General features: G+C 49.0%; 1 protein-coding gene across 2 annotated transcripts in view; it reads right to left on the bottom strand.

Moving 5' to 3' along the window:
* Positions 1-18,507, bottom strand: part of STAG2 (STAG2 cohesin complex component) — a 1,427,207-nt gene that overhangs the window by 191,814 nt on the left and 1,216,886 nt on the right. For both annotated transcript variants that reach the window (XM_085608133.1, XM_085608134.1), the window contains exon 32: positions 8,994-9,183. In XM_085608133.1, the coding sequence (XP_085464259.1) occupies positions 8,994-9,183 (190 nt within the window). The remainder of the gene's footprint in view (positions 1-8,993; positions 9,184-18,507) is intronic.

Below are 18,507 nucleotides of genomic sequence, written 5' to 3'. Positions count from 1 at the left end.
ATCGGCAGCTAGATGTCTCTATCAGATAGTACTCGTAGTCTTTCTGAAACTGCAGGTAGCGTCTGTGGGACTGCAGGATGGCAATGTACAAGTATGAGCCTTGCAGATCCAGCACCAGAGTCTCCTTATAAGAAAGTAGGATCTGATTTCATGGTTACCCCCACTTTTTGCAAGGTGTCCTTATGTTTTTGACCTAGTCTGAATGGGATCCTGCTAATCAGGACCCACGTCACTGAGCTTTCTCCCTAAAGAACAAGTTACTCACCTTCGGTAACGATATATCTATAAGAAACATTAGCTAGTTAGATTCCTTACCTTAGAATTCCTTACCTTAGTTCTTTATTCCGCGCCAATAAGCGCAGATCCCTTAGTCACTTTTTGACTACATTTTTGGACATTTTTGTCTCCCTTTTCGAGTCGACACCGACACTGGTGCCATGAAATTAGGGCCCTGGAAGGGATGACCTTAACCCTAGATATCAGTTCGCAGAACGGGGAGGATGGGTGGGGCGGTAAGGAATCTAACTAATGTTTCCTACAGATATATCGTTACCGAAGGTAAGTAACTTGTTCATCTGAAAGAAACACGTTAGTTAGATTCCTTACCTTAGAATAGATACCCCAGCAATACCAACCCCGGCGGTGGGTCTGCGAACCAAGATCACACCAGGAACTCCTGGATAACAGAACAGCCAAAGAAAGCGTCTCTCCGGACTTGGCTGTACAGGCAGTAATGCTTAGCAAACGTGTGCAGTGAGACCCACGTTGCTGCCTGACAAATGTCCTGCAGAGGGACTCCCCGTCCCAAATCAGTAGTAGCCGCTGTGGCCCGAGTGGAATGGGCCGCCCCACAGGAGGATTCTTCTTAGCCAAGGAATAACAGGCCTTAATGCACAAAACGACCCACTGAGAGATGGTCCGCTTGTGCACTGCCCACCCCTTCTTATCGCCCATGTAGCCAACGAAGAGTTGGTCATCCACCCGGAACTGTTTCGTGCGGTCCAGATATAAGGAGAGCGCACATTTTGGGTCCAGACGGTGGAGCCTCTCTTCCTCTTTCGAGGGATGCGGAGGCGGAAAGAAGGTGGGCAAGGTAAGACTGCCCGATGTGAAAGGCAGTAACCACCTTAGGAAGAAAAGGACGTTTTGGGTCCAGAGGGGAACCCCTAATCTGCGCAGATGAGCTGCGACCACTGCCATCACTTTCGTGAACACCTGAGGGGCACTGGTGAGGCCGAAGGGGAGCACGGTAAACTGAAAGTGCTCGTGCCCTACCATGAACCGCAGGTAATGCCGGTGGGCCGGCAGGACGGGGATGTGGAAATATGCGTCCTGCAAGTCCAACGCTACCATCCAGTCTCCAGGGTCTAGGGCAGTCAGAACCTGAGCTAAAGTGAGCATCTTGAACTTCTCCTTCCGGAGGAAGGCGTTGACGCTCCTGAGGTCCAAGATAGGGCGTATGCCCCCCCTTGCCCTTCTTGGGAACCAGAAAGTAGTGGGAGTAACAACCCCGTACTCCTTCTGGGACAGAAACGCGCTCGATTGCCCCCTTGGCCAAGAGGGCCATTACTTCCTCCTGCAGAAGTAGCAAGTGATCCCCCGACATGCGGCGGTACTGCGGTGGCATGGTTGGAGGGGTCGCCTCGAAGGGGAGGGAGTAGCCCCTTCGGACGATTTGCAGCACCCACCTGTCTGACGTGATGGTACGCCAGTGGAGCAGGTGATGGCGAACTCTGCTGCGGGAGTAGATGTGGACTGACCGGCTCTGTTCCCCTGCTCCGCCACGGCGGAATCCACGTCCACGTTGAGGCTGGTTCTGCGGCCTGTGGCTGGACGAACATGCGGGGGCGCCCCTCCCTTGGCCACGAAAGCGGAAGATTGCGGGCGCGGGCCGAGAGGCCCAAGGACTTGGCCGTAGCCCTGGAGTCCTTAAAGCGCTCCAGCGGACTATCCGCTTTGTCGCTAAAAAGGCGACGGCCATCGAAGGGCATGTCCATGAGGGTGCTCTGGACATCCCCTGAAAAAATTGTGGACCTCAGCCAGGCGTGACGACACAGTCGTCGCAATCGCTCTACCCAGCGAGTCCTTGGTGTCGAGTCCACATCGAATTGAGTACCGTGCTGCATCCCGCCCCTCAGCAAAAGCCTAGGCGAGCTGTGTCCTGGCCTCCTCCGGACACTGGGGCAGCACGTCCGCCACCGTATCCCACAAGGAGTGGGTATAACGGTCCAAAAGGCACATGGTATTAATGGACCGCAACCCCAAACTGAGGAAGGAAAACAGTTTCTTCCCAAACTGCTCCAACCTTTTGGATACCAGATCCGGAGGAGCGGACGGGAAGGCGGTCTGGGACGTAGAGGCCTGGATAACCAGACTCTCAGGGGTGGGGTGTACCGACAGAAAGCTGGGGTCACCCGGAGCAGGGAGGTGGCGCCGGGCTACGTTCTGATCCACAGGAGAGACTGTAGAGGGCTTGGACCAAGTGTCCGTCAGAACGTCGGTGAGGGCCTAATTGAACTGCAGTAGAGGCTCCGAAGAGCTTACTGGCAGTTGAAGCACCTCAGTGAGGTGGTTAGTCACGGCCGCTGCAGGGAGCTCCAGGTGAAGGGCCTCGGCAGCCCTGCGCAGAACCACAGAATAAGTCGCACCCTCCTCCGTAGCCACGGAAGAAGGAGAGATGAAGCCAGTGTCTGGAGAAGTGTCGAGACCACTGGCATCCCCCAGCTCGTCTGCCCAGTTCTGACTTAACTGGCACTGCTGTGCCAGAGTGTCCTCAGACCCCTCCCAGTCCTCCCCTTCATCCCTCTCCTGGTATACAGGCAGAAAGGACGCAGCCGTGTTATTGATGAAATGCTCATCCATCGGCGCCGGAGACGGCGACCTTCTGACGCCGGACCCAGATTGGGGCTGAAACTAGGGACGGCGTTGTCCGAAGACGGCACCGGGGGCAGCACCATAGGGGTCGGCGCCGGCCGAGGGGTCGTAAGGTCAACCGGGGTCGACCGGGATCCAGGCCTGGATCCCACGGCGACTCTCGACGACGGTGCCGGGGCCGAAGCCGCCGGCTCGCTAGGCCCCCCCCAGTCGGACCTGCGGGGCCTGGAGGCGTGCCGGCAGGCCTCGACGGCAGAGCGAGACTCCTCATGGCCATGAGGAAGTCCTGAATCTCGCCCAGAGTTGCGTGAGGCCCAGGGACCGGAAAGTATGGGGTCGGACGCGGCTCCTGTGGAGCCACCCGAACCCTCGGCCGAATCGCGCGACCGGCGAGGGGAGTCTGAAGAGCGGTGTCGCTTCTTTGACTTATTCTTACTGTGCCTCGACTTAACTGAATGCGAGGACTTCGAACCCGACGAGCGGTGATGACTTCGGCTCCGCGACCGGTCCCTCGACCTCCTCCTCGACTGGGACCTCGAGCGGCGCGGAGCAGACTGCTGGATCTCGAGGAGCTTGCGGGACCGCTCCCGCCTAGCCTTCGAGGTCAAGGCCCAGTAGTCGGGGCACGACTAATCATGGTCGGCCCCAAGGCAGTAGAGACACCGATGGTGGGGGTCGGTAATCAACATCAGTCGTTGACAGGCGTCACACGGCTTGAACCTGGGCATCCCTACCGGCACCAGGAGTCGAAGTCGACTCGAAAAGGGAGACAAAAATGTCCAAAAAGTTAGTCAAAAAGTGACTAAGGGTATGCTCTTCCGGGACCTGTGCTTACTGGCGCGGAAAAAAAAAGAACTAAGGTAAGGAATTCTTAGGTAAGGAATCTAACTAACGTGTTTCTTTCATATTAAACCATTGTAAGTACTTTTGTACATCCACAAATGGCTACTGGTGTACCCTTGAAAGTCCCTAGTATACGATACGAAGGTACCCAAGGTATAGGTACATCAGGGTCTCCCATGGGCTGCAGCATGTATTGAGCCACCCATGGGCGTGCGCTTAAACTGACTACATGCCTGCCATTGTAGCCTGGGTGAGTTGGTGCTTGAACCTCTCACAACAGATATAGGTTTCCTTATATCTGAGGTCACAGCACTTTAAACCAATAAGTCACCCCTATTCTATGGCAGGCTCTTCAGTCCTGACGGCAGGGTGCTTGGTTATAAGTGTGAGGGTGCCCCTGCATGAGCAGGACACCCCTACATTCCCCACAGTCGAATCTCTAGGCTTTGTAAAGTGCAGTCCCAGACAGGACTCGAGTGTATTGGGCTGGTGGTGCTTGCCAGCATCACCAGACTGCTTTGAAGGGCACGTTTGGTGCCCTCCTTGCATACTCCAATTTTAGGCAGTTCAGGGAGCCCCCGGCTCCCGTTCTGGCGAAAAACTGCAGAAAGGACATGGGAGTATCCCCCCCCCCCCCTCTGTCCAGCCCCCACCTCTGGGAGGGACCCAGAGTTGTTCTAACCCTTACCTTAAGGTACTTAAGGGCTTACCACTGGGTGGGTACTCAGATTAATCGTGGGACAAGACTCAAGCCTGAAACTAGGTTGCTCTTCGACCGTCTAGACATTGGACTTCGTCTGGAACCGAAACTGCACCAAGGAAGACCTCCGCTGCTTGTGGTATCGCTGTTCAAGTCTTTCTTGTTGTTTATGTCTCTGCTTCTTCCAGGTTCTTACGCAGACTTGTGGGCATCAAGGACAGCAAGAGTAATCTCCCTTGGAGTGAAGGAGTCACTACCCTGCATTTGCAAGCACAGCAACGAAGCGGACTGGTCTGCTGCTCCAGTCATCCTACAGACTTTTCTGAGGCTCAGCAACACAAGTGTTGGTTCGACAACTCCTGTGAGGCCTGATCTGTCCTCTGCAATTTTGAGGTCAATATCGCTTGTTGGAACCGCTAGGACCGAACCCCTGTGCACATCATCAACTTGCCGTTGCCAAAGCTTGTTGGCTCTGCAATCCTGAGATCTTCGGAATACAAGAAGCTCCAGCCTCCAGCATCTCTTCCCTCCAAGCTCAGTGTCCTCACGACATCCTCTGCACTGTGGGCCTTCATTCTTGGTGAGCTGCTCAAGGTCCTCTTGCAACTCCTGTGTCTTTGTTCTGTGGATCCTCCTGGGTTCTTCTACTGCTTCAGTGGGCTTCCCTGTATGCTATTGGCTTGCTCCGACTCTCACTTATTGTTGAGTCCCCTGCACATTGCTGGTCCCTACGCTGTTCCTTCTAAGATTTTCACACCAGTTAAGGCTACCAAGGCTTGTTGGTGCTCCCACTGGACACGAAAACCTAGTCAGCGACATCTGTCGTGGGACACCTTGTGCATGGCTCCTGGTCTTCCTCAGCGTTGCATGGTCCTCCTAGCTGCAGCAACAAGGTCGCCGTCGACTCTCCTGAACCTCCTGACATTGGTGGGCATTGTGTCTTCTTGCCTCCTGGTCACGTCTGAGTGGCACAGATTCAGTCCCCTCTGCTTGCAGGTTCTTCAATTCCAGAACATACTCTTGGGCTCCACCAGACTCCTTCCTGAACTTCTCTAGAGGCACTTTCTTCCAAGTCTTCCATTGTCGTCTACTGAGGTTTCCGACATCTCTTCACCCCTAGGCACCTGGCTTCTCTGGTGTAGGTAACCTGGTTCCTGGGGCCCCCATGGCTGGGGTGGCTCTACAACATTCAGTCCTAGAATGGAATTCTTTGGGGTCCTTTGGGAAGGGTCCTTCTTCAGCAAAACTGCAACAGCGACTTCCCTATTGAATTCCATAGGTCACCGGCTTCTCTGGGTCTTCTGGTCCAAGTACCGTACTCCTTTGCAGTTCGCATTCCACTTTCTTAGTATATGGGTTGGCCCCCCTGAAGACCACTGTATTTTGTGCTACTTACCCGATTGCATCTGTGTGTATTGTATTGACATTTCCGGGTATGGGATACACCAATGTGTTAGTGAGTGTTTTGTAATAAGTATTTTTATATAAACACTGTGTGGGTATTTTTCATTTAACGTGCACTCTAAGGTTAAACTAGTAAAACAAGCTGCTTAACACTCCAAGATAAGCCTGAAGGCTGCTCTCCACAGCTACCACTTTGAGAGCTATCTATAGTTATCAAAGATCACTAAAATCACCACGAGTGTTGACTGAATTAGTGCAAGGTGCACCACTTGAATAAGGGTGCACCATATACTAAGCCAGCCACCTACACTCCCCGACTCAGGGCAGGTAAAACTTGGGCCAAGGTAGGCATTTTTAACATGTCCTTCCATATGAAACATTTCAGAGAGCGAAGATCGAGAATAGGACGGAGGACTCGGTTCTTGCTTGGCACCAAAAAGTAAGAAGAACAACAAGTCCCAATTGCTAATGCTCTATGGCTTCTTTGGCCATGAGAGAGAAATGTGCTATCAAATGGCAGGTCATGAAAACCCGTTGAGCGAGCAGCATGTCAGCGCTGTAATTGGGAGGGAGCAGATTTTCACCATCTGTTTTGGAATTGCCCGCAATTAGATACTTATTGGACTGACGTAGTGGCCTTGCTGACTGAGATAACAGACAGGGAGCTGGAACAGACTATAGGGCACTGTCTACTGCATTGTTTTCCCCACACGGCTAAAAATAAGATCACCAGCAAATTCATAGACATGGGCCTCTTGTTGGCTTAGCGAGAAATTACTATGCATTGGAAGGCGCAGAGGAGCCTCAACATAACCAGATGGAAGAAGGAATTTATTAAGTGGGTGGAGTGTGATGGAATAGTTAGGCTGCGCTTAGCGAAGTAAGCGTGCAGTGAGAAAGCGCTCGAACCGGCGAAGGCATGGGAAACCTTAGTGGTACTCCTAAAGATCAAGGACAGTGATGCAGATGATCTTCCCATGATGGTGCCTCCTGAAGTAGCAGATTAGGTAATCTAGTGGGATCCGTGGATGGCGGGTGGAAAAGAGTAATTTTATTTATGAGTTAGTTCATATAATTGTGCCATCTGTGATGGCAATTCTGTTCATCCTGATATATGCAACTATGTACCTTGTGGAATGCATGTTTACAGGTCTGCAAACTTAAATAAAAATTTGTTGGAAAAAAATTATGAAAACCAGTTGAGCGGATACAAGCATAGCACCTAAGCACCATGCTGGTCCCAACTGACCTTCCCAAAAAGAGTCAGTAGTATGCAGGCCCAAGCAGATTGAATACTTTGCTAAGTCCTGGCATTTCTGGATGAGGCAATATGAGGGCGGCCCTGGTGTCTTCAGGAACTGTTGGCAAGATGCCCGCCACTCTGTCCCATAGCATATTTGTGTATATCCTCAGGAGGCTGAGTGTAGATGTGATATGGTGTAGCGGTTTGGAACATACTGGGACCGAGCTTGCTTGTGGTCTGTACCACAAGAATCTCTTGTTACAAGATGTTACAAGAGAAAGGTGGAGTCTTCCGGAGCAGGCCTATGTCGCATTGCAATCTATCAACTGTGGGCAAGATCATGGCTTGGCCCAGGTTCTCAGCAGTGTGTCAGTGATGGCCTCATTTAACAGAAATCATAAACCTCTTCTGCCCTTCTGATGACTGTGGCAAATGAGGTAGAATCCTCCGCAGCTGTAGCCGAAGTGGTTGAGCTGAGGTCAGTATATGGGGATGCGTCTAGCACACAGGCATCCTGAAGGTAAAAAAATAAGTTCTCCTCAGCCGAGGCAGGAATGTCGTACTGTTGTGGGACTGTCTGAGCCAGAGAGGGCGAGGAGTATGTTACATCAGTAGGAGTCATGGTTGGTTGAGATCTACATTGACACACCGGGGTGTGGCGTTGAATGTGGCACTGTACAAGGCATTGGATTTGGCGCCGTACCCAGAGTCTGGCAGACTTTGGGGAGGGGTTGAGCGGCTCAGTCATCGTCGAGGATGAACTCGCCAGCAGTAAAACGAATGGAGGTCACCTTGCATTCTTAGGGTCAGTAGGTGCTCCAGAGAGACCCAGTCGGGTGCCAAAGATCTGTTGCCTTTTTGAACTCTGAGTTGTAGCTGGAGGACCCAGAAATTAGGGCTCATCGGGATGAGAGCCAGTTCCATGAGCTAAAGGTCACAGCCTGAAAGTACACGGGCGTCATACGACTCCTGGGAGGGAGAGAGCGGAGGGTCCAAGTGGAACTGTGCTTCGACTTCCTGGGATTCTTTTTCTTAGATTGCCTGACAATTTTTACTTCATAGATGACTGATCACAAGATCAGCCTCGGAAGCAAGAGTGCTTCGGTGCCCTCGACTGAGATTTCTTAAATTTCTGGCTGTGTTCCATGTTGTACAACTTGGCTTAGCGGTCTCGGACAGCCTTCGGGTTAATCTTTGCACACAAACATCAAATCTTATTTAGAGCCCAGACGCTAAAGACAGACCTTGTGAGGGTCTGTCAAAGACATCTGTTTGCAGAAATCTTAACAAGGATTGAAATCTGTTTTTTTTTAAGGAGACATGTTCCTTGCAAACAGGAAGAATTTTATGAACAAACTTCTGTCCGGCTGTGACAGAACAGAGGGAGTGAGATCAGGATTAATGTTGCAGGGCATGGAAAGAAAGGAAGTGACAGCAGTTCACGGAGGTGGCGGCTATGTGCCCCAAGAACAGAATGCCTCGTTTGCAATTGGGCTGAATTATGCTATTTGTATCAGATGTGCAGAGTGTCATTTGCATATTACTCTCTTAACAGAGAGACCTTTCTCTTCTCGGTGGCTTCATATCATTGCAATCACTGTACCATAAACGGCAATAATTAAGATCTATTGCAACCATAAAATACCTTTGAATAACTCTCCTGTGGGCTGCAGTTTATGCAATTTTTTTAAACAAAATATTTTTAATGACATTTATAAAAACAACCAATAGAATAAACCGCATCTATGTGGCCTAGGGCAGGTTAAAATATTAACATAGCAAAGGTGCATGGCATTCCAACGGAGGTAATTAAAAGATGCACTCAAAACCAAATCCACAGGATGCTTCACCTGCCCACCCCCCAAATAATAAATATATAATGAAAATAGAAGTGGCTAAGATAAATTGAGCAAATTTAATATTGCTTACTTATAATCAAGCGGAGTTTGGTGATGTTCCGGCTGCATTTGGTAGACCCCCATGTAGTTCTCTTCAGGTCGTAACCGCTTTGGCTCTCTCATGATTGTTGAGGTAAGCTGTGGGGTCTGCATCATAACTGGTGTATGCATCGCTTGTTCTCTGTTTAGCCACATGGCATCACTGCTACCACTTTCTTCGGCTGTAAGAAAAATAAGTTATAGAAACAAAAATCACATCTTTTTCTGGGAAGCAACAGGCTCTTGACCAAACTGGATCTTGTTTAATGTGCATGTCTAGTCACAGAGTATCAGATCTGGAAACACTTTACTACATTGTTTCCCAAAGATTTAACATTCACAAATCTTATTTTTGATGGGATCACCATTTTGATTTTGGCTATACCCAACTGGCATAGGCTAACTAACTTACTTGTAAGTTCCAGGTATATGGAACCCAGGGAACCTAGGGCCAGTAAGCGAGAGCCACCCAAGGGATTGCAGCACTGATTGTGCAACTCTGGGTATAACAAAAGTAAAACGAGTCTCCCAGTCTGCAACTGTGGATTACAAGAACAGGTTTTAACTGCTAGCCCAGTTTTGCCACTTTCCAGCCATGGCAAAGTCAAATGCTCCCCCCGTAACATGTGTAAGTCATCCTTTTGGCAGGCCTACCGAGTGCCAAGAAAGGGTGCAGCACATTTTATGGGCAGAACATGAATGTTTCGTGTTCTGACCATAAAAACGTGAAACTGCTGTTTTTACTGTTAAAAGACTTGTTCGCCCAGTTGGTGAGTGCAGGATTACATGCTGACACCAATTTACAGTGTGCTACTTATAGAATAAGTTCGCTTTGTTGCCTTCAATCTCCTGTGGCTTTCACAGTAGTACATGGAGCTTGAACCAGACTGCTTTCTGCCCTCCTCCACTGCAGGAAGCCACACGTGAGAACTTAAAAAGGTGAGCTTTAAAGCTGAATCCCCCTTTGAAAAGCAAATGGAAAACACTTGTGAGAGTGGCAGCTGCATTACTTCTGCAAAAACAACAATTGATGGACAGAATGCAGAACAATGTCATACATTCACCCCAGTACAGAGATCTGGGCCTAAATCCATCATTTTTTTGCTCACCATGCCGTTCCAGTTTGAACCCAGCCATATGCAAATCAGTCTAGACCCTGTGCCTCATGGGAACAGTCCAGCCCGAACTGCCAAGCCAGGTCCTCCCTGGACTGGAAACAAGCATCCTAGGACCGGTTTCGGGGTTTCACCCCTCTTCAGCCAGGATAGCTTGATTCCAGTGGCATTACTTAGGCAGACTAGCTGGCTCCTGGGAAGGAGAGTGGAAACTTGTTGTCAAACATGTATCCTGTTGCCAAACCTGTTTTTCAGGGGTGTGTAGTCCACTTGGTAGCCACTCCTCTGGCTTGGGCTATGGAGCTCTGGATGCAGAGAGAGAGAGTGATTCTGCCAAGTTGGGAGTGGGCAGAATGGTGCACCTTGGGATAGCCAGATGCCACATTTCCCAGGAAGTGGTCATCATGAGGGAGGAAACCTGGTAGCCCATTTCTATAAACCGCATCCTACCCTGAGTGCATTTTCTGAGAATAATTATGGCACCCAGAACTCAGATCATGTCTGGACTGGAAGAAGGACTGAAGCAGCACTGCTCTGCTGCACTATTGAACCGGCGCAGAGAGGCTGCACCGGAGTGGACTGCACCTACTGAACCTGGTGGCTAGCAAAGAACAGGAACTGCCTGCTGTGTATTGCACATGAAGTCATCTCTGTAGACCAGCCAAAGCGAAGAGACTCCAAAGATCAGTGGGCTGACACCTGTTCACAACACCGGTCCACAACAGCTGAGAAGTCTGCTGGGGCCCACACTCCCTCCCAGGGCCAATTCAGGCAAATTCCTCGCTGTGACCTCCAGCCCTGGCTGACCACGGGGTGTATCCAGTTACAGAGCTCCACTCGATACTTGGAAGAAAGGCAAGGTTATCCCCTTTCTGAAGAAACCTTGCTTGGATGCCTCTAAGCCAGCAAACCTTCATTCTACTTACCTCCTCCCATTTCTCGTGAAGGTAACAGAGGCATGTCAATACTATCCTAAGTTCCTGGATGACAGCCATTATCTTGGATATTTCCCAAAATGTCTTCAGGCCAGGGCACAGTTCGGAATCTGTGCTTCTTGCAGTCACTGAACAACTCTGCAGTGCTCGGGATGAAAGTCGGTCCTCAGCCCCAATCTTGCTGGATTAGAGCACCGCAATTGATTTGGTGTCTCAATTTCTTACAACACTTAGAAAACATTGGTATAAGTGGGGTGTCTTTGTCCTGGTTTGTGTATTTTATAGCTAAACGCTCCTTCCAGGTCATTTCACCCAACCACAGCTCTCAATCGCCCACTTTACCCCACAGTGTTCTCCAGGGCACTTCATTGAGCCCCGCCTTGTTCAATATCTATATCCAACCACTGACACAGGTCTTCAAATCCACAAGGATTGCGTTAATATCTTATGCTGATGACACTCAGCCAGTGTCCTCCTTCACAGATAATCCTACTCTTGACAGATCTAATTTTGAAAGAGGACTGTTAGCGGCCTCAGAATGGATGAATGCAAATTGCCTCCACCTGAATGCAAATAAAACTGAAGTCCTCCTACTGGGAAAAGGCACCCACTCTTGGGGTGACCATTGATGGCCCCTTTCTCTCTGCCTCCACCTATTCCCAGGTCCTCCAAAAAAAGAAATCTCGGAGCCTTTATGGACAGCACCTTGGCCTTTTAGGCTCAAGTTAAATCGGCAACAGGCACCCGTTTTGGGTTTCTGAGAAGCCTCAAACCCATCCTTGGCCTCTGACTCTAGCCTGTGAAACTATCATCCAGGCAGTAATTCTGTCAAGGCTAGACCATTGTAACCTCTTGTACCTAGCCACCAACAAGTCAGTTGTCAGAAGACAACAGTTTGTCCAAAATGCAGCAGGCAGACTGCTCTTTTCAGTACATAACATAACATGACTACACTTGGGATGGGGGGGGGTAGAGAGTATTGGGCAATTCAAAGGTCAAATCCTTCCTCTGCTCGTATATCGGGCACCGTTGAGCTGTTATGCATGCTTATGCCCTTTTTTTGCTCCTGGTGGCGAGCCCTAGCCACCTGGTGCACTTTCCTTAGCTGTCCTAGCCGCTTAGGTGGCAAGCTTGGCAGGGAGCTGGTTCCACTGGCTCTCTGTGGCAATCTTTTTGTTGTTTTTCTCTTCTGAGGTTTATCTCCTACTTGGTGCGTAAGTCCAGTTTTTCTGCCAAATAGTCCATAGAGGTTGAAGAGGACCAACTTCCGTAGTACTGGGGATAGCCCCACTGGTCCTGGGGTCAACTGTAGTCAGAGCTTTTAGTTCAGATGGGCCTCAGGGGGTTACTCCTTCCAGCTGTCCATTGCAGCCAGTTCCAGTGTCCCCAGCCGTAAAAAAACAACCAAGACAGAGCCCTCTTCTTTGCACAAGAGATCTTAAGTGGGGCAGAAGGTTCTAGAAGTGAGGCACCTGTGGCCTATTGTGTGGTGCCACATCACCTAGCTGTCCCTGTCCCAAAGTTCCTGCACAGCATGCTGTGGCAATTCAAAATGGCATCACCCAGGAGTCACTATCTCCTCCGGAGGCCTCAGCTCTGACTTTCGCTGACATTACTGCCAGGGCCTTTCCCACCAAATCTTCAAAGGGGAGTCTCTTCCTGTGTTGGGTCCAGAGGTCTGGACTATCACCTTTGTTCAGAGGCATGAAGTAGCACATTCCTGGTACAATGTGACAGCTGAATGATTGATGCAGCTCCTTTATTCTCAACCCTTTCCTCTGGCACAGTGTGAAAGCTAATTACCAGGTGCATATTTTCTTCCCCACCCCTTCCTCAGGAGCTGAGTGAAGCACTTTTAATTGCTCCCTCTGTGTGGGGAAGCCTTTATTGTTGCTGGAGAGAAATGTAATTAACTTGGCATAGAAGGGTGACAAAAATCCTTGGCTCTGATCCTGAGCTGAGCCAGAGAAATGTGCAATCTTGGACGACCCATGTTGTACAGATTGTCCTGGAACTCACCGATTTTGGTTTGGCATATAGGTTCCTATACCAAAATGAGGTATAGTGTGCACAGAGTCCAGTGGAACCTCGAGGGTAGACAGAGAGACTATTTCTGGAAGTGTAGGCGAGCATTAAGGCTTTATCAGAGGGTAGTGTTAAGCATTTGTTGTACACAAACAGGCAAGAAATGATGTCACACACCCAGAGACTGAACTCAGACCAATTTGTTTGTATCAAAAATGTTATTTCGTTATTTTATTTCTAGAACCAAGCCAAGCCTGGTGCAAGTAAGTGAAATAATACTTTACAAAATCTTATGCAGTGATTTACAGTTGAATGCAGGTTCAAATGCAGTTGGTAGAATTACAGGTAAGTCAACAGTTCGAAATTACTTTCTAGTTACTTTACAGATTACTGTGCATGTTACTTTTTAGATTACTTTTGAAGTTACTTCTGCTAATCAGTGTGATATGCCTTGATATATCACAGAGAAATGTTTTCAAACAAAAAGGTAAGTAATTCACTTTAAAGTGCATTTGCATCTTTTCAAGGTTTCATACAAACCAACTCCACACTTAGAAGAATTTTCAAGGAAAAGCAGTCAGTGCAATCCCATGGAGGGAAAGGAATATGCTACTTACCAGTATGCATCTGTTCTTGGCATGTAGAGCTGCAGATCTACACATTGTGCATAGATCGCCATCTGGTGTTGGGCCCGGATGTTTGCACTTGTTTTTGTCTTGGAAAGTCTTTGGAAGTCATGAGGTATGCGACTCCTCCTTTGGATCATAGTGTGCATGGGCTTCGGCTTCATCCTCAGATTGTTTTTCGCCAGCAGGGAAATGATGGAGCTTAGTAAGAAACAGGAAAGAAGCCCATGTGTGGTGTATCTAAGTAAGATAACACTGGAACAGAAAGGTAGGCGGGGAGGCGGGTGGGTGTGTGTAGATCTGCAGTTCTACATGCCAAGAACAGATGCATACTGGTAAGTAGCATATTCCGTTTGAGGCATACGAGCTGCAGATTACACACTTTTGCATAGATTGTGTAGCAGTCCCACTCTCTAGCGGCGGCCACCACTATCTGTTGCAGTAGTTTGAAATAGCGTTTTGAGTACAGCTTGGCCCACACTGGCTGCTTGTTTCGTTTGCACATCTACACAGTAGTGTTTAGTAAACGTATGTGGTGTAGACCATGTAGCTGGTTTGCAGATATCATCTAATGGAATGTTGCCTAAGAATGCCATAGAAGCCCCTATTTTTCTTGTAGAGTGGGCTTTAGGAGGAACAGTTAAAGTGCGTTTTGCTTTGTGGTAGCAAATTTGTATGCATTTAACAATCCATCTGGCTATCCCGGACTTAGATATGGGATTGCCTTTGTGTGGTGGTGAGAAAGAAACGAAAAGTTGCTTGGTTTTTCGAAAAGGTAGTGTTCTTTCAATGTAATAGAGCAATGCTCTTTTAACATCTAAAGTATGAAGAACTCTTTCTGCGACTGTGTGGTTGCGAGAAGAAAATGGGCAACTCCACAGACTGATTAAGGTGGAAGGGGGAAAAGACTTTAGGGAGGAATTTAGGATTAGTGCGGAGAACCACCTTATTAGGATGCAATGTAAGAATGGTTCCTGTATTGTTAGGGCTTGTAGTTCACTAACTCTTCTTAGAGAAGTTATGGCCACTAGGAAAGCAACTTTCCATGTTAAGAATTGTAGCTCACATTTATGTAGAGGTTCAAAAGGAGGCCCCATCAGTCGTGTGAGCACGATATTTAAATTCCACACAGGTGAGGGTGGACCTCTGGGAGGAATTATCCTTTTGAGGCCTTCCATAAAGGCTTTGATGGCTGGCACTCTAAATAGTGATAAATGTTGTCTATTTTGTAGGTATGCTGCTATAGCAGCAAGGTGTAGCCGAATAGAGGTGTAGGCTAAGTTGCAACTTTGTAGGTGTAGTAGGTAGGTTATGATGTGTTGGATAGACACATCTAGGGATTGATGGTATTGTTATGGTAATCTATCACAAATCGTTTCCACTTGGCTGCATAGCAGGCTCTAGTGGTAGGGCGTCTAGCCTCGTTAATGACGTTCATACAGTCAGGAGGAAGGTTAAGGTAACCAAATTCTAAGATTTCAGGAGCCAGATCGCAACGTTCAGTTGAGCTGGGTCTGGGTGTTTGATCTCTCCACGGTTCTGGGTTAAGAGGCGGGGTGAGAGGTGTAATGTTTGGTGCGGGACTACTGACAGTTCCAACAATGTGGTGTACCACGGTTGTCTGGCCCAAGTTGGAGCAACTAGAATTAGAGTCAGTGAGTGTTGCTGTAGTTTGCGCACCACCAGTGGTATGAGTTGGAGAGGCGGAAAGGCGTACGCTAATCTGCCTGACCAGTTCATCCATATCGCATTGCCTTTGGACAATGGGTGCGGGTATCTGGCGGCGAAGCTTGGGCATTTGGCGTTTTCGTGGGTGGCGAAAAGGTCTATCTGTGGTTGCCCCCATATCTGAAAGTATGGTTGAAGAACTTGTGGATGGAGTTCCCACTCGTGGATCTGTTGAGTTTGACGACTCAACAGATCTGCTATGGTGTTTTGGACTCCTGGGACGTGTTGGGCTGGTGAAATAAATTTTGAGGCTAGCCCACCTTCGTTTTGTTTTTTGCTAGCTGGGAGAGCTGCAGAGTGTGTCCGCCTTGTTTTTGGATGTAGTTCATGGCTGTCATGTCCGTGCGGACTAAGACAGCCTTGCCCGATATTTGTCTTTGAAATGCTTTTAAGGCTAGGAATACGGCCAGTAATTCCACGTAATTGATGTGGAATAACTTTTGTTGAGGTGTCCACTTGCCTTGCATGGTGTGATGTAATGGGTGAGCTCCCCAGCCGGAGAGCGATGCGTCCGCTGTCATGACAATCTGAGGAACTGGCTCTAGGAACGGTCGCCCCTTGGAAAGGTTTTTGGTGTTCCACTACTGCAGAGAGCGGCGAGTGCGACCGTTTACCAACACCAGATCTGTTAGTTGACATTGAGCCTGGTTCCATTGGCGTGCTAAGCACTCTTGTATGGGACGCATCTGGAGTCTTGCTTGAGGCACTATAAATATGCAAGAGGCCATCATCCTTATGAGCTGCATGAACACTCGAGCTGGGAGAGAGTGATGCGGCTAAATTTGGGTAGGAGAGCGAGAATGCTTGCTATCCTTGCTGGACTAGGATAGGCTAACGCTTTTGAGGCGTTTATTGTGGCGCCGAGGTATTGTTGTGCGTGAGAGGGTTGCAGATGAGACTTGGTGTGATTTACTGTGAACCCCAGGTCATGGAGTAATTGGATAGTCGCGGGAGTGTGATGAACACACTGGTTGTACAAGCTGGCTTTTATGAGCCGGTCGTCGAGGTATGGGAAGACGTGAATGTGTTGTCTTAGTTGGGCTGCGACTACTGCTAGGCACATGGTGAATACCCTTGGTGCTGTTTTGACTCCGAAAGGGAGTACTTTGAATTGATAGTGTTGCCCGTCCACTACAAACCTGAGATATTTTCTGTGAGCAGCGTGTATGGGAATATGGAAATAGGCGTCCTTGAGATCTAAGGTGGCGAGGAAGTCGCCCAGTGAAAATAGAGGGAGGACTTGCTGAAGTGTGACCATGTGGAAGTGGTCTGATTGTATGTACCCGTTTAGTGGCCTGAGGTCCAGAATAGGTCTCAGAAAGCCATCCTTCTTTGGTATGAGAAAATACAGGGAGTAAACTCCCTTGTTTTGTTGGTGCAGGGGAACTAGTTCTATTGCACTTTTTTTGTAGTAAGGAAATCACCTCTTGTTTGAAGAGTGACAAATGGTCTGCTGACATTTTGACGCTGTTTGGGCGGAATGTTTGGAGGGGGGTAGAGGTAAGTTCGAGACAGTAACCTGATTGCACTATTTGTCGCACCCACCTGTCTGTGGTGATGTTGGTCCAGACAGGAAGGAACTGCTGTAATCTTCTCCCGACAGGAGTGGAATGGTCCGTGGGAAGCAGAGGGAAGTCATTGGGCAGGGGTAGAGGCAGAGCGGGTATTGTTAGTTTTGCCTCTGCTATGGTTACCTCGGTATCCTCCTCTGTGGTAACCTCTGGTGAAGGTGGAATGGGTGGGAGACTTGTAGGAGGTGGATGAGGTATCAGACGAGTATCCCCTGGAGGTGCCCCTGCAGGATGAGCGACGAAAAGAACGTCTGGGAGCTTGCGATTGCAAGGTTCCCATTGATTTGGCTGTATCTGTGTCCTTTTTCATCTTCTCAAGAGACGCATCAACATTAGGGACAAAGAGGTGTTGCTGGTCGAAAGGTTGATTGAGTATAGCGCTTTGCACCTCAGGTTTAAACCCGGAAATGCGTAGCCACGCGTGCCTGAGAAGGACGCTTGTGTTCACTGCTCTGGACGCGGTATCTGCTACATCAAGAGCACATCAGATAGAGGTGTTGGTGATAACTTTACCCTCTTGTATTTGGTTGTTGGCCTTATGTTTGTATTTGTCAGGGAGGTGTTGGAGCAGGGACTCTAACTCATCATAGTGAGCCCTATTGTATCTGGCTAACAGGGCTTGAGTATTTGCGATGCGCCAAATATTAGCTGCCTGGGACGCTGTTCTTTTGCCAGAGGCATCTAGGAGTTTAGACTCTTTGTCGGGCGGAGCTGCATCACCTGTTGACTGCGAATTAGCCTGTTTCCCAGCATTTGAGACGACCATGGAGTCTAATGGAACAGGGCCCCTAATGTTAAGCTGGGTCTGTAGGGGCAGCTTTGTATTTCTTCTCAATTCTAGGATTGATGTTTCTAGTCCTGACAGGGTCTTTAAATACTTCTGTAGCGTGTTTAATCACCCCTTTAAGCATGGGCAAAGTGGATGTGGACCTTTGGGTGGTGTCGAAAGTGTCCGTTAAAAAAAAATCATCTTCGACTGGATCTGTATGGAGGTCGACCCGTGGTACTGGGCAGCCCAGTGTATTAGCTGATTAAACCCCATGGTATCTTCTGGTGGGGAAGGCCTAGAGGGGTAGATGTCCTCTTGTGGAACATTAGGGACATCAGGCGTATTATAGTCATCCCAGGGGTCAGGGGAGCTTGGAGGACTGGGGTCATCTAGTGGCATGTTGTTGTCACCGTCCCGTGTCATCATATGTGTCGTCGTCATCTACTGGTGGAGGGGATGGCGTAGGAGACCTAGGTCTGGGAGGTGGAGAAGGTACCCGAAGAGGTGATGTGGCTATATCCCTCTTTTTAGGTGGTGGAGCTGGTGCAGGCATGTTCAGTGGTCTCTTTCTGGAACTGAGAGTCAATTGACCAGTTTTAGGGTCTTTAGTTAATGTTTTTTGTTGAGGGTCTGGTTGAAAAAGCTCTTCCAAAGAAGTTTGGGTGTTCGGTGTTGACGATGTCGGCATCAAGGGCTTTTTTGGCGCTGGCTGCGGAAGTGTTTTGGGCTTGGAGCCA

Source organism: Triturus cristatus, chromosome 5_2 (assembly GCF_964204655.1).
Source record: "Triturus cristatus chromosome 5_2, aTriCri1.1, whole genome shotgun sequence".
Lineage (NCBI taxonomy): Eukaryota > Metazoa > Chordata > Amphibia > Caudata > Salamandridae > Triturus > Triturus cristatus.
Note: the sequence above shows the minus strand (reverse complement) of the source record. Positions and strands in the feature narration are given on the sequence as shown.